General features: G+C 42.4%; 1 protein-coding gene across 3 annotated transcripts in view; it reads right to left on the reverse strand.

The window, feature by feature from the left end:
• The window catches only part of pros1 (protein S), a 44,704-nt gene extending 32,081 nt beyond the window's left edge, over positions 1-12,623 (reverse strand). Inside the window, exons 1-2 of one of the 3 annotated variants that reach the window (XM_062974906.1) lie at positions 12,293-12,623; positions 4,395-4,468 (exon numbers count right to left, since the gene is read on the reverse strand). In XM_062974906.1, the coding sequence (XP_062830976.1) occupies positions 4,395-4,468; positions 12,293-12,608 (390 nt within the window). In that variant the 5' untranslated portion in view covers positions 12,609-12,623. The remainder of the gene's footprint in view (positions 1-4,394; positions 4,469-12,292) is intronic. The other 2 variants (XM_008107746.3, XM_062974907.1) reach the window with 2 other exon arrangements.
• Between the last annotated feature and the right edge of the window lie 4,205 nt (positions 12,624-16,828).

A 16,828-nucleotide genomic window follows, 5' to 3' on the forward strand; every position in this document is an offset into this window, starting at 1 on the left:
CTCCTGGATTATCTATTCTTCCTCATTATTACACTTCGTCATCTTGAGCATATTCTGATGTTGCATGGTCATAGCTATACTGGTTTTCAACTGTGCAGTGTTGGAGGGTATGAAATCCCAGAGAGTGAGAATGAGGTCTCAAACATTTACTGTAAACGTTGTAAATGCCATAGCTTGTCATGTCATGCAACTTGTTTCAAAGTGATAATACACCCATATGTTGCAAGAAAACACATCTCTTATATTAAAATAATCTGTCCCCCAGCTGACAATAGAGATGGGTGCTGACAGATATAGAGCTAAAATGGAATCTGGGAGATACAAAAGACTGGCAGACAGAAATAATAATAATAATAATAATAATAATAATAATAATAATAATAATAATAATAATGCATTTATTTTTAAGGTGATAGTATATTTTCCTCCTTCTCTTGCCCCTCTCAACCATCACATTCAGTGATGACTGAATCCAAGTTATATGAAAGCAGGTAAGTAAAAATGGAAAACTTAGAGAGCTTCCAGACAGCACTAAATCACAGGTTTTAAACAGGGGCAAAAAATCCCAGGACTTCAGAAGAGGTCCACATACAGATCTGTTAATCCTGGGATTTCTGCCTCGATTCTCTAGACTTGCTGCTTTGTTCTGAGATTTAGAGACTCCCAAGACGGCCTCCGCTAGACTTCCGCCGGAAACCTTGGCAGCTTTTATTTTTTAAAGCCCCAGGATGCAGATATACGGATATGCGGATACATGGATATGCGGATCTCTGCAAGAGTTCTGTTCTTTGTCCTGGCCAGAAAAACTGTGCCCTCTACACATTTCATGAAGTATCTGCCACACAAATAAATCTCATGGGGTAGAACCACTATTACCCAAGTCAGCACTGCACAAAGAAACAGGAACACGCACTTTCAAGCCAGGAACAAAACTTTGTCATTATTGACACTTTTTAGAGCCTGGGCATCTGTCCAGACAGATTTAGTTGTGTACTTGTGGCCAGGAGCAATAGGGTGCTGTTCCTGGGTTATACATAGCTGTTTCTATTAGTTACCTGCATGACCTTGGCTCTCAGTATTTACATTCCTCTTCAGCACATCCATGTCTCAACAGCCAGTAGTAAGTTTTTGCCTTTTACTAAACTGTATCCATGTTGTCAGCATATACCCAATGAGGAACCAACATGTATAACCCAGCAACATCATCCTGTTGTTCTCTGGCACAAGTACACCATGAAACCTGTCTGCAGAGATGGCCATACAACAAGGTCTGACTAACTACAATAATGATGATATTCTGTTCCTGGTTTGAAAGTGTCTGTTCCTGTTTCATTGTGTACTACTTAGTATGAAAGTACTTGTTGCATCCCAGGAACTTCATTTTTCTGCCACAAATTTCCTCTTCCCTGGACAAAGTTTTTGCCTTCTACTCAAGTATCACCTACTTTTTAGGAACTGACCAGTCAGGAACAAACATCTAAAACCTGGGAACAAGCCCAGATAAAAATTCTGTGATTTCCGATTGTAGGGACATAGAGACATGTGAAGATCCATATATTTGGCTAAAAACCGTGATATTCCTGCACCTGGAAATCTCACATTTTTTGCCTTTTGTAGACATTGCTTCAGATTTACAGGGAACGGCGTCTGGCCACCCTCCTGATTGCTGCGGAGCTCCTGGGATAAAGGTACTGTCTGGACGGACCCTTAAAAAAGAGCAGTGGAATAAACAGCCGAATAGCTGCTTCTCTGTAGCGTGTTTATCCCCAAGTCCTTCTCAACACTAACATATACTTCACCATAGTCAGGTATAAGAATTACATTTCTAAAGAGAAGAAAAGCTCTAAGACTGTTGTTGATGCCAAGGGACGCTGCCAGCAACAAAAGTCAAAGAAGAGAGTGGTGCTTGGTTTCCAAAGCAATGTGTGTACTGGGCACACATAAGAGGCAAACGGCATTCAACACAGATTGGCATGTAATGAACTTCTGTGAGAAAAGAAGTTCTATTTCACTAGGCTCAGCACAATTCTTTTGAATGGCACCACAGGTTTGCCACTAACATTTCTACCTTCTATTTTCTTCACTAGCACATCTAACTTTGGTCAATTTCTCTGACCACCTTTCCAAATTAACTGCATGCTTTTTATAAGAGAGGTTTTACTAAGTGGTGCAAAACTATACCAGTACTGAAATTCAGTTGTTTTGTCAAGAAAGGAGCTTCAATATGAGCTTCTAGGAAAAACACTCTTTAATATTCCACTAATAATTACACCAATCATCATCATCATCAAAAATATAGGATGCTGTGTAAAACCCTTCTCCTTTGAGAAATAATTCCTCCAAGGCCCTTCCAAACAGATAAACAAAGAAACTCTAGCTCAGTGATTTTCAGCTTGTGGGTCCCCAGGTGTTTTGGCCTACAACTCCTAGAAATCACAGCCAATTTACCAGCAACAGTAGAGCCCCGGTTATCCGAGATAAAGGGGCCCCACCTTGGATAACTGAATTTCTCGGATAGGGTGAAGTCTCACGGAGAGACATCTCTTGGCGAGACCTCGCCCCATGGGAAGCCCCCCGCCATCGCGGCTGTCTAGGCAACAGCAATGGTGAGGGGCTTGCCTGGGCCGAGGTCTCGCCGAGGGACGTCCCTTGGTGAGACCTCACCTCTCGGGAAGCCCATCATCATCACGGCTGTCTAGGCAGCCACGATGGTAAGGTGCTTGCCTGGGCCAAGGTTTCACTGAGAGACATCCCTTGGCTAGACCTCGCCCCTTGGGAAGCCCCTCGCCATCGTGGCTGTCTAGGCAGCCGCAATGGCGAGGCACTTGCCTGGGCTGAGGTCTTGCCGAGGGACATCCCTCAGTGAGACCTCGCCCCTTGGGAAGCGCCTCGCCATTGCTGTTAGGCAGCAGCTATCGTGGGGCGCTTCCTCCTCCCTCTCCCTCTCTCAAACCCCTGGTTCCTGGCGGCGCCTCGGATAATACAGAGCCTCGGTTAACCAGAGCTCCGTTAACCGGGATTCTACTGTATTAGGATTTCTGGGAGCTGAAGGCCAAAACTTCTGGAGTTGAGAACCAACTTGGCTGCAACCACCAAGAAGACCCTCTCCCTTTTTCTAATCACATATACCTGTGAGAATGGTAGACAGAGGTAGCAATTTTCCCAGAAAATTTCAAGACATTGGCAGGCTCAAACAGGGAGGTGTCATATTTCAAATAACCTGGTCTTGAGCCATATAAGGTTTTATAGGCGCAACCATAACTTTGAATTGAGTTATATTGGAGATGGTACAGATATTATCATGCCTTTTCCCCAGAACTGGAATTCAAACTAGTTTAAGGTAAAGGTAATGGTTTTCCCTTGACATTAAGTTTAGTTGTGTCTGACTCTGGGGGCTGGTGCTCATCTCCATTTCTAAGCCGAAGATCTGATGTTGTCCATAGACACCTCCAAGGTCATGTGGCCGACATAACTGCATGGAGTGCCGTTACCTTCCTGAGGAGCAGTACCTATTGATCTACTCATATTTGCATGTTTTCGAACTGCTAGGTTGGCAGGAGCTGGAGCTAACAGCAGGAGCTCATTCTGCTCCCCGGATTCAAACCACCAACCTTTCAGTCAGCAAGCTCAGCGGTTTAACCTGCTCCACAACTGGGAGCTCCTCAACCAGCTTACAGAACATTAAAACCAAAACTGATTAAAAATGTACAAAATATCAGAAAAATGTACAAGAGAATAATTTTAAAACCAGTGGTGAAGCATTTTTCTTCTTTAAAAAATTACTCAGCAGCTATGTAGCATCATAACTGATTTTCGTTTTTCATATTAATTCTGAAGAAGAGTTCTGTGTAATAATCTACATAGATTTTGTTTCTGACATGAGAACTGTGAAACACAGAAATCGCATACTTCTGAAATTTTGAATATTCAGTCCTAAACACAACAGAGTAGGTGTTGTCAACCTTTGGCTCTCAATTGGTTTTGTCCCTGAGCTCTTAGAATTGCTAAACATGGGTCTTCTTAGCTAGTGTTTCCAGGAACTGAAATCCAAAGCAGCTGGAAGACCAAAGTTGACCACCACTGTACTAGGGTAAAGGTGGAAGCATGTTGCCTCTCATGTGATCTCTGAATGTCACTCTTGTGGTCCCTGAAGGCCTTTTCCTTGCAGCCCCTAAAACATCCCTGTCCCCATATATTTATTTTTTTCCCCTAACATAGCATGATTTTTGGGCAATTGTTGGCCCAAAGTAATGCACTGATGTTATAACTCAACTTTTTCCCCTTTCAAGACTTTCTGTTCAGCTGTTTTGCTGGCATTAAATGGCAAACAGAATGTAAGCCCAATTACACAGAACAGAGGGTACTGCAAACATGCAAATTCTGTGCATACTTACTTGAGAAAGGAAGCCAGATATAATAGCATGGCTCTTGCACCCTGGCTTTTGCCCCTTTTTTGCATCTGGTTGGCCTATGTAAGTAAGCATTGTTGAATTTAGTTAGTGGGATATACTATTGTTTAAACAGTATAATACAGGGCTTCGGGTGATAAATTCTGCAATTTAATTCCATTTATTGTGGAATTTCAAAGATGTTTACTCACAGGTAAGACTCCCTAGTTAGGCAAATACAGACTTTGAATAATACTATATTTTTAAAATGTTATTTCATTCATAGTATGGCTTCTCACGCTTTCTCTCTTTCTGTGTTTACTGCATGTTTAACATTGGTTTCCAACCTTTGGGCCTTCAGGTGTTTTGGATTACAGCTCCCACAGTTCCCAGCAGCTGGTAAGCTTGCTGGGATTTCTGGGAGTTGAAGTCCAAAAAACTTGGAGGACCAAAGGTTGGGAACCACTGGTTTAAGACTAAAGTTTTATCAAAAGTGATCTGGCAACAGAATGTGCATTTATCAAATGAATAGGGGCATAATATGCAACTTTTGGCATAAAATTGTTCAGGCATTTTAGTATGTAAAACTGGTCTTTTTGTACCAAAGATGTTGAAATTGAAATAAAAACTTGGGTGACCCCTGCTAAATAATCTTTTGAGGTGGTTTGGGTGCAGTTTCTAAGTCCATATCCTGAAAACAGTCTATTTCCCCCCGTTTTTTGTTTTTTTTTTTTGGGGGGGGGGGTTATTATTTAGAGCTTCCTGGTGGTTTTGAAGTGACATGAGTTAGCAAGCATGAGATTTTCGCCTGTTATTAAGGTTTAAAGGTGCAAGAGATCTTCTGGCACAACACAGCAATGCAGGTTGGAATGGCAAATCAAATGGTCAAGGATCCCCTTATCTTCTCATTTTTGCTGAAATTCTATTCTCATGTAATTTTAGTGACTGTCAAGATAGTTAGGGGTTAACTTCTATGGAAACCAATAGGGTTTGTTCTATCAATGCTTTCTAAAATTTTAAGAAAAATCTTCTTCTTTAAATATTATGACTTTAGTCCCTTGCTTTAATCTACTTGCAACATGGCAATCATGGATATTCATGAATTGCAAGCATGCCCCACTTTTTAAAGTCTCATTTTTTGACAACCTGCTATTTTGACTATTCCAAGAACCTACATATTCAACACGTAATCTGTTCTTTCATCATTGTTTGGACAATCCTTTTGAGACCATGCACTGCTTCTTTTACCCTTTCAGTCAGCTTGGCGCCTATTTTCCTCTCAGTCGACTAAGTGCCGTCTTTTTCATTCAGTCTGGGTTCAGTCACATACATCTCTTATACTGCATTTGTGATTTTAATACAGCATTCATATAGTGCTTATGTTGGTGCTTATAATATATAGCAATAATAACAGTATATAATATACAGTATATATAATAATACTAGGTTATATACTGTATATAAAAGATTGGGTTCTGCATTTCAGCCATTTCCACTTTTTCCCAGTGTTCTGATCTTTAACCATTTGCATATTCTGTCTATATGGAGAGAGCATCCTGTTTCAAGATCTAGGACTTCATCAGAAGGTCTTTGGGCCCTGCTTCCATAGGTTTGGGAAACGGAGCGCCACAGGAGTCCCATGGAGGCCTTCAGATGACATAAGGGCACTTTCTGTGGGACTCCATGGTACTCCGCTTCCCAAACTCAAGGAAACAAAGCCCAAAGACCTCTATCAGGAGTCAGGTGTTAATCCACTCCTAACAGAGAAAAATGGGGTAAGCGGACAAAAGACAAGGGAAGACAGTGAAAGGACATGGGATAGATGGCCATTCCAGAATATGGGGAAAAATGAGAGGAAATGGGGTAAGACATTTCCTTCCACTTTCTCCCCAACTGTCTGATGAAGTTCAATAGTCACATAATCATTGAACTTGTGTGATATTCACAGTAAAGCTAATCTAGAATTTGTTGTCGAAGGCTTTCATGGCCGGGATCACAGGGTTGTTGTATGTTTTTTGGGCTGTGTGGCCATGTTCCAGAAGTACTCTCCTGACGTTTCACCCACATCTATGGCAGGCATCCTCAGAGGTTGTGAGGTATGGATAAACTAAGTAAGGAAAGGAAAGAATATATATCTGTGTAGAGTCCAAGGTATGGCAAGAGTCCTTTGTCACTGGGAGCCAGCATTAATGTTTCAGTTAATCACCCTAATTAGCATTGGAGATGTTTTGTCCCTTGCCTGGGGGCATCCTTTGTTCAGTCAAGCCTTCATTGTGTTGGTTCCCATCTACTGTTTTGATTTTGGAGTTTTGTAATACTGTTAGCCAGATTTTGTTCATTTTCATGGTTTCTTCCTTTCTGTTAAAGTTGTCCACATGCTTGTGGATTTCAATGGCTTCTCTGTGTAGTCTGACATGATAGTTGTTGGAATCTAGAATTCTTCCAACTCTCTATTAGTTTAATACCTATCCCTGTTGCTGTTGTAACTTACCAGAAAGTTGACTTAGCCTTACAATGACCCTTTGAATAAGAAAGCTCTATGGTCCTCAATAGTCCTGCTCAGGTCTTAAAAACTCTTTTGTTGAATCAATATATCTGTCATGCGGTCTTCCTTTTTTCCTAATGCTTTCCAGTTTACTAAGCATGTTGTCTTTTCCAATCACTCACATCATCTACTAGTATGTCCAAAGTAATACAATATGCACACATAAAATGAAACAACCAGGTCAGGCAAGCCTTTCATAAGTAAACAAAAACATTTTGAACCTTTCTACATGCTGTTTGAGAAATTTTTCCCAAATGCACTCAATGATTTTTTTTCTTTTGCCAGTTTTTTGTCTTATTATCTGCATTTAGTAGCTAAATGTTTAGATCTACTTATGTTTTAGTTTGGGTTTTTTAAAACAGGTTGGTGACAGCTGATGTAGGCTTATTGGCTTACCATCTCTCTCTCTATTTGCTCTTCATGCATTTGGAAATTCAAGGGGAAACCATTGTTTACCTTGCCAGTTGTAGTTAGAGTATAATTTGCTAGAACAGAATCCCATTATTTTTAGCTCAAGTTTTTATTACATTGTTTGTAGCATGTCTGAAATCAATGTAAAATCTATCTTGTTCCTCAAGATTTATTTCATACTTAATGTATGTCCTTTGGAATATCTCGAGAACCAGCATGGAACAGTGGTTAGATATTCAAATCGAGGACCAGAAAGATACGAATGTAAAAATGTAAGCAACTGTGCACTTTAGTGGGCAATCTTGGACTGGTCACCTTGTTTACCCTATCACTCAAAGTTGGAGTGAGGATAAAGTGAACTTCCTATCTAAAGTCAAGGTAACTGTCCTGACTCTAAACCAGTGCCATTAGTAATGGACTGGATGAGGGCAAACAAATTGAAACTTAAAACAGACAAGACAGACGTGCTCCTGTTCAGTCAGAAGGCAGATGTGTTGGGTAGGTTTACCCATCCCCTGAAGACACTGGTTCACAGTTTGGGGATACTCCTGGACTCAGCCTTGAACCTGGAGGGCCAGGTATTTGTGGTGGCCAGGAAGGTCTTTGAACAAGTAAAACTTGTGTACCAAGTGTGCCAAATGTACAGATAATACAAAATGCATACTAAATTTAAACAAATTAATAAGTTAAAATGTATGTCATTAGGATCAGGAGTTTCAGGAAGCAGACCAGGAGTTAAGCATTCCAGCTGGATGCAATTAAGGACTAATGCCATCCAAGTGAGGAGATCTAGTCAGATGGCTTAGAGGAGGGCCAACAGGTGAGAGCACTTGTGAAAGTGGCATAAATAGTTGATGGCTAGAACTGGTAGCTGTTGGGGGCAATGTTATGGAATGGATACAGTTGCAATCTTTGTCGGTGAACTTTTTGATTATACCTTGATTTGGTGACTGGACTACATTTTGTACTACAGCTTGAGTTGGTGAGATTGCTTGGGTTTGGCCCTTGGAAAGAACTCTGGACTATTCATATGCTTTGCCCTTGTTGGAGTGATTGCTGTATATGATTTCAGACTGCTTTTGACTACAAGGAGATGATGATGATAATGACGATGATGATGATGATAATTTGTATACTGCCATATTTCCCCGAAGGGTCTCAGGGTGGTTTCCAATATGTAAGGCAAACATTCAGTTGCCGGAAAGAAACCCGTACAGACAATACATCAAAATAGCAATGTAACATAGCTTAATTAACTTAACAACCAAAATATCAACAACTTAAAGCATCCTAAAATGCCAAAAATCTGTTAAAACACACTAAAAGTAAAAATAAAATATTAAAAATCAATTTCATTGTGGCTCCATCAGTAAAAGGTTCAATACACCAATGGACCGGATTTCAAAATGACCGTGGCCAACTATAAAAGAGATGGGCCAGGGATAGTGCAACAACATATCACAGGGCTGGGGAGGTGGATGAAGTGCAGGACAGTGTGCTATCTGGTTACCTAGGGATTGAGCCTAGGAACTAATCATTCTCAAAAACTTTCTGGAACATCCAAGTTTTCAGATCCCTAACAAGGGGCAGTGTGGGAGCTTGCCTAATCTTCCTGGAGAGTGTGTTCCAGAGATGTGGGGCCACCATCGAAAAGGCTCTCTCCTTGGTCGCCACCAGCCATGGTTGTGATGGCGATGGAAGTGAGAGGAGAGCCTCCCCGGCAGATCTTTGAGCCCACGTCAGTTTATAGGAGGAGGTACGATCCCGAAGATAGGTAGGGCCCGAACTATTTAGGGCTTTGTAGGTCAAAACCTGCACCTTGAATTGGGACAGGAAACTGCTTTAACAGGGGTGTCATTTCCCTATAAATATGGTAAGTAGCTGAGTTAAGAGAGATTCTGTGGACAGGTATTTGACAGTGGGTAAGGAAAATAATAATAATAATAATAATCATCATCATCATCATTCCATCTGGATTATGTAGCATGCTCTACATAAGCCTGCCTTTGAAGAGTGTTTGGAAACTTCAGCTGGTCCAAAGAGCTGCAGCCAGGTTGCTCACTGGGGCTGGCTAGTAGCTACAGGGAGCAGACAACCCCGCTGTTGCAGCAGCTCCACTGGCTGCCAGTTTCTTTCCAGGCACAATTCAAAGTGCTGTTTACGACCTTTAAAGCCCTATACAACTCAGGCCCAGGCGATTTGGCTGACTGCATCTCCTCATAGGAACCTGCTCAGTCCCTGATATCCTCAGGAGAGGCCCTTCTTTCAGTCCCAGCTTCATCTCAATCTCGATTGGTGGGAACGAGAGAGCGAGACTTCTTGGTGTCTGCCCCTCGACTCTGGAATTCCTTGCCCAGGGAAGCCAAAATGGCCCCTGCTGACCTTCCAGCGGCAGGCTAAAACCTTTCTATTCAGGCAGGCTTTAAAAGGAGGGTTCTTTAAAGTGCTGTGGTTTTAGCTTTAAATACGTTTTTAATCAGTTTTATGGATTTTAAATTATATTGAAAGGCTTTTAATATAAGACAGTTTGCGTCTCCTTTGTGGAGAGAAAACATGAGGTATAAATAAACATAACAACAACAACTACCATAAATCTACTAGTTTAAGTTCCTTGTCTGAAAATAAACTCCCCTACATTATTTTGTGCTTGTTCATGTGTGCCTTCAAGTAATTTCCAATTTATGATGATCCTATGACGAACCTGTCGTGGGGTTTCCTTAGCAAGATTTGTACAGAGGAGGCTTGTCATAGACTTCATGTAAGGCCGAGAAAGCATGACTTGCCCAAGGTCATCTAGTGCATTTCCATAGTAAAGAGAAGATTTGAATCCTGATCTCCCAAAGTCCTACCCATCTTTCTAACCACTACATTATGCTGGCTCTACAGTAGTTTACTAGATCATATATATTGCAAGGGTGAATAAATCAGTCCTTCAAGGCCCCTTCCACACAACTAAATAAAATCCCACATTTTCTGCTTTGAACTGGAATATATGGCAGTGTGGACTCAGATATCCCAGTTCAAAGCAGATATTGTGCCTTTTCTGCCTTGATATCCTGGGTTATATGGCTGTGTGGAAGGCCCCCAAGTGTTGTTGGATTGCAACTTCCAGCATCCCTCATCATAATCTGTGCCAGCTCTAGAATTGGCTCATGACATGGGACTCTAGTCAACAGTGAGCCATGAACTTCACTGGGTGACCTTAGGAACAGTTACATTCTCAGCTTGACCTGTTTCACAAGACTGCTATGAACATAAAATGAGAGGAGCATGAGTTTACTGGAGGAGGAGTCCGATATAAATATAACTAATAAATGTATACTAAATGTCAAAATGGATATTCTCTCTTTCACTTTGTATTGTTTTGTTTTGCTGGTAAGGTCAATAATGAAAGAACAGTGGGAGAACTGGAGGACTCCATGTGGAAGGCAACATCTCTAAATTATGTGGATATATTATGAGACAAAGGCTTTCTTATCCATGGATGGGTGAGAGCAATACATTTTGGTCAAAATAACAATAATCTGGGATAACTCACATTAAAGGTTTTCATCCTGTGAAAATAAATTGTTCCTTTCGAGTTTCCCTATTATTTCACAACCTTCAGAAATCTGTTTACTTGCTAGTTCTGCTGTTTATTTTCCAGAGCAATGACTTCCCCTTCCAGCAGACCTTATCTCCCCTTTGAAAAAAAAAAGTTTGCAGAGGGTGAGCTGATGGGAACTTGCTTAAAAGCAGAAACATAAATGTCCCTCCCCGGAAAAGCAGCTTTTTGCCTCGTCTTATTATGAACCCATCTTCTCATAAACACATCTTTAAATTACTCATTTTAAGATGTGTTTATATTTATTTATTGTCTTATTGGTTTGGATTTATGTATTTGGATTGTTGTTTGTATGACATTAATATGTTGTAAGCTGCTTTGGGTCCCGTGAGGGAGAAAAAAAGCGGGATATAAATAAAGATATTATTATTATTATTATTATTATTATTATCATCTCATCCAGAAGTCCCCAGTGGTGCAATGGGTTAAAACGTTGTGCCGGCAGGACTGTTGACTGACAGGTCGGCGGTTCGAATGCGGGGAGAGCAGGTGAGCTCTCTGTGTCAGCTCCAGCTCCCTATGCAGGGACATGAGAGAAGCCTCCCACAAGGATGGTAAAACATTAAACGTCCGGGCACCCCCTGGGCAACGTCCTTGCAAATTTTCTCACACCAGAAGTGACTTGCAGTTTCCCAAGTCGCTCCTGACACACACAAAAAAATCTCATCCAAGGAGCTGAATCATCCTAAACCTGCAGCCTCATGAACAAGGACTGCACTTGAGAGGTTTGTTCAACAATCAATGCAGTTTAAAGCCACATGTCTCAATGGGATCATGAGATCTGTCTTTCGGTGAGGCATCAGCACTCTTTGGCAGAGAAGTCCTTGCAAAGATACAACTCCCAGGATCCCATAGGATTGAATGATGGCAGTCAAAGTGGAGTCAAACTGCGTTTGATGAGGCATAAGCAGTCTGTGGCAGAGGAAACTACAACTTCCATGATCCCTTAGCTCTGAGCCATGGCAGTTAATAGCGTAGCAGATGCCCCTCTTGATGAAACTATAACTTCATCAAGCCATGGCTGTTACAAAGGGTGTCAATTTGTCAAACTGCATTCAAAGACACCCCTTACTCAATGGGGTTTAGTTTTGAGAAGAACCAGACTTCTTTTCTGCTCCGAGCGAAAGCTTTTCCCCTCCATTGAAACCTACGTGCCTTTTAAGCACCACCTCCCCTTTTCATTATTTAATCTTATTTATTTCCCTCCCTCTTTGACTGGTGTCCTAATCCCCGCTTGGTTCTGGCTACAAGCAAGAGGGCAACGCGCACAAGGGGAAGGAAGAAGGAGCAATTAATAATAAATAGTAATCAATAATAACGGGAAGTTGGTCAGCTTGGACTTACACGTCCTCGCCTCGGCCAGGGCGGTGAGGAAGACGCAGGAGAGGAGGAGGCAGAGCGGGCAGGGAAGCCTCATCCTGAGCGGGAAGCGCTGTGGCGGCGGCTGCGGCTCTTGCTGGGGCTTAGATGAGGGGCGGAGGGGGCGGAGGAGGAGGGCTGTCTCGGGGGCCGGGAAGGCGAGCAGGAAGTCCGCATGGGCTTCCCTGCCGGGCTCCTCTTCGCCGCGGGGAGAGCAAGGGTCCAGTCCGAAGGGGAGGGAAGGCGGGGAAGGCTGGGCTCTGGCTGCCAGGCAGAGGACATTTCCAGGAAACATCACCATGCCTGGCTTGTCCACATTCCTGGTGGGGAATCAAAGCGGCCTTGTGACTGCCACCCCCCTCCCTGGGAAGCAAAACAAAGGCTGCATCCACACGGAATGCAGTTCGACACCACCTTTGCTCTATTGCTTGGCTTTGTACTTTGGTGCCTTCTTTGGCAGAGATGGATCAAGGCCTGGTAAAACTACGGTTCTCCTGATCCATGTAATTGTATTCATTCCACACAGGAATAGTAAGTAAGTAAGTAAGTAAAAGTTTATTTGTATACTGCCCTCTCTCCCAAAAGGGACTCGGGGTGGTTTCCAATATAAAATCAGCATAAAACATTGTACAATAAAACACTGAAAACACTATAAAATGCTATAAGAATACAAAAAAAACCCATAACAATTTACTAGAACAATCACATAAACAGAAGCAATATAATCACTCAAATAACATGAATCACAGAAGAAGAAAAGACCACTGGGATGGAGGAGAGACTTGTTTATAAGGGGTCCCCAAACTAATGTGGGATGGACAGAAATTGTCAGAAATAGAGTGTTTCCCCTTTTTGGTATGGGGATATAAGTTGTTGTTTTCCCCAATCCGATGGCCATTCTTGTGTTTCCCATATTTGCTGGCATATGGCATGCATCACTTTGATAGCATGTTGCAAGTCGCTTCTGGTTGTGAGAGAATCAGCCGTCTACAAAGACATTGCCCAGGGGATGCCCGGATGTGTCACGATCCTGTGGGGAGGCATCTCTTATGCCCCCATTTACCCTGGACCGTGCTTTGACTTACAAGAAGCACTGCTTGACTATCAAGCAAAAAGTGGGAGTTAGAAATAATACAATACAAAAGTTGACTGACACAACCTGGAAATCACAACCAGACACAATGAAGACATCTGCCCTTGTGCTTTACTACTCTGCTGCTGAATATGCATTCCCAGTGTGGAACACATCTCACCACGTTCAAACAGTGGATGTGGCTCTTAATGAGACATGTCACATTATCACAGGATGTCTATGCCCCCACACCACTGGAGAAATTATACTGTTTAGCCGGTATTGCACCACCTGACATCCAGCCAGCAATAAAAAGACCAAGGCAGTGACATCTCTGGCCCATCTCCTGTTTGGATATCAGCTAGCACACCAACGCCTTAAATCAAGAAATAGCTGGCTAGTAACCAGCTGCTATAAATCACTACTGACTGAGAGGTCATGAGTTCGAAGCCCAGGTCGGGTTAAGCCTCCGACCATAAAAAAAAAAAAATAGCCCCGGCTTGCTGTTGACCTAGCAGCCCCGAAAGACAAGTTGCATCTGTCAAGTAGGGAAAATTTAGGTACGCTTTATGCGGGAGGCTAATTTAACTAATCTACAACACCATAAAACTGCTCACGAGGAAAAGAAGAGGAAGAACAGCCACCAATGGACGGTGAAGCAACAGCTCCCCCTGTGGCCGGAATCGTGAAGCTGAAAAGATGTTAAAAATGCCTCTGTCTGTCTAAAACTGAATGTTGTTTGTTGGCATTGAATGTTTGCCATATATGTGTTCATTGTAATCCGCCCTGAGTCCCCTTCGGGGTGAGAAGGGCGGAATATAAATACTGTAAATAAATAAATAAATAAATACTCACAGGAACACCTCAGCAAGCAATACTCCAAAAGTAGCAGGCTAAAACCCAGAACCTCAATCAGTGGCTGACACCGAATGTGAGACTCCCACCTGGGCACACAGAAGACTGGGTGACTTGGATGACGCTGAACAGACTGAGCTTTGGCACCACGAGATACAGAGCCAACCTTAAGAAATGTGGCTACAAAGTGGAGTCCACGACATGCGAGTGTGGAGAAGAGCAAACCACAGAACACCTACTACAATGCAGTCTGAGTCCTACCACATGCACATTGGAGGACCTTCTTATAGCAACACCAGAGGCACTCTGAGTGGTCAGCTTACCCGTCAAAGGACATTTAGTATATTGCCAAGTTTTTAAAAACTTTGTGTTCTCAAATACATTACAACTTGTACTCTTGGTTTGCTTCTGACACGATAAATAAAATACTTTGATAGCATCCTCTTTCAAGATTTTAAAATGTTCAGCTGGGATACCGTTGTCTCCTGCTGCCTTGTTATTATCAATGCTTCTTAAGGCCCATTCCACTTCACTCTTCAGGATGTCTGATTCTAATTCACTCACCAAACCGTCAGCTATCTTCAATATTATTATCCTTCCTATAAAGATCTTCTGTATAGTCTCTCTGCCTTCTCTTGATCTTTTCAGCTTCTGTTAGGTCCTTTGTTTTTGATCAAACCCATTTATGCCCGAAATTTATCTCCAATGTTTCTAATTTTCTGGAAAAGGTCTCTTGTCCTTCCTGTTCTATTGTCTTCTTCCACTTCTATGCATTGCTTGTTGAGGTACAATAAGTTAAACTCTTGTGCCACCAGTACTGCTGAATGAGAGGTTGGTGGTTTGAATTCAGGGAGAGCAAGCAAGCTCCCTCTATTAGCTCCAGCTTCCTATGCGGGGACATGTAAGAAATCCCACAAAGGATGGTAAAACATCAAACATCCAAGCATCCCCTGGGCAACGTTCTTGCAGACAGCCAATTCTCTCACTCCAGAAGCAACTTGCAGTTTCTCAAGTTGCTCCTGAGACGAAAAGAAGATAGCTTGTTTAAAAATAGTTCCTTCTGGCTAACCTCTGGAATTGTGCATTTAATTGGGCATATCTCTCCCTATCACTGTTTCCTTTCGCCTTCCTTCTTTCTTGGGCTACTTCCAGTGTCTCAACAGACAACTATCTTGCCTTCTTGGTTTTCTTTTTCTTTGGGATGTACTTTGTTGCCGCCTCCTGAACAATGTTGCGAACTTCTGTCCATAGTTCTTCTAGAACTCTGTTTATTAAATCTAGTCCCTGAAATCTATTCTTCACCTCCACTGCATTTTCCCTAAGAATATTAGTGAGATCATATCTAACTGGTCTGTTTTCCGTAATCTCTTTAGTCTGATTCAAAATTGTGCAATAAGAAGTTTGTGATCTGAACTACAGTCAGCTCCAGGTTTTGTTTTCACCAACTGAACTCAGCGGTTCAAATTTGGGGAGCGGGATGAGCTCCTGCTGTTATCCCCAGTTTCTGCCAACCTAGTAGTTCAAAAACATGAACATGGAAGTAGATCAATAGGTACCGCTCTGGCAAGAAGGCAACGGCACTCCATGTAGTCATGCTGGCCACATGAATTTGGAGGTGTCTATGGACAGCGTCGGTGTCTAATATTGTGTTGTCGAAGGCTTTCATGGCCGGAATAACTGAATTGCTGTGAGTTTTCCGGGCTGTGTGGCCATGTTCCAGAAGCATTCTCTCCTGACATTTCGCCCACATCAATAGCAGGTATCCCCAGAGGTTGTGAGGTTTGTTGGAAACTAGGCAAGGGGTTTATATATCTGTGGAAAGGTCAGGGTGAGAGAAAGAACTCTTGTCTGAGACTTTGAAGGTACAAGGCCATTAAATGCTAATCAAGGTGGCCAATCGAAACATTCATACTTGCCTCAAACAGACATAGATGTGGGCGAAACCTCAGGAGAGAATGCTTTTGGAATATGATCATACAAGCCCGGAAAACTTGCAGCAACTCATGCCTAATATTATGGTTTTAACTTGTATGTTATATGTTTTATTGGCTGTAAGCTGCCTTGAGTGGGGAAAGCTAGGAAATAAATTTCTTGAATAAAAATAAATAAATTTGGCACCAATTTTAATTGCTGTGACTCAATGCTGGGAGTTGTAGTTTTACATTTCTCTACCAAAGAGAGCTGATGCCTCACCAACCTCTCAATCCCAGGATTCCATAACATTATACCATAGCAGTTAAAGTATCAAACTACATTGATTCGACAGTGCAGATACACCCAGGAAAATGGTTAGAGCTGCTAGGGCCTTCCAGCATTACCAAACTATAAGCCCTGCCTTGACTCTTAAAGGCATCACACCTCTCTCTCTTCCTTCTCTACTTGCCTACTTGGGAAACACTGGTGGAGAAAGCTTTCAATCAAGCCAGAGTCCACTTACCATTGGCTAATCCCTTTCTTCACTTCCCCTCCCCTTTCCCACCGTAACCATGGGCAACCGGCTTAGTTACGCGTCCTCTCTGCACCCGTTGTTATCGAACTTGTCGGGGGCTTGGCCAATCAGCGCGCTCCGGCGGCGTGACGTTGTGGGGAGAGGG

The sequence above is a fragment of the Anolis carolinensis genome, chromosome 3 (genome assembly GCF_035594765.1).
Source record: "Anolis carolinensis isolate JA03-04 chromosome 3, rAnoCar3.1.pri, whole genome shotgun sequence".
NCBI lineage: Eukaryota > Metazoa > Chordata > Lepidosauria > Squamata > Dactyloidae > Anolis > Anolis carolinensis.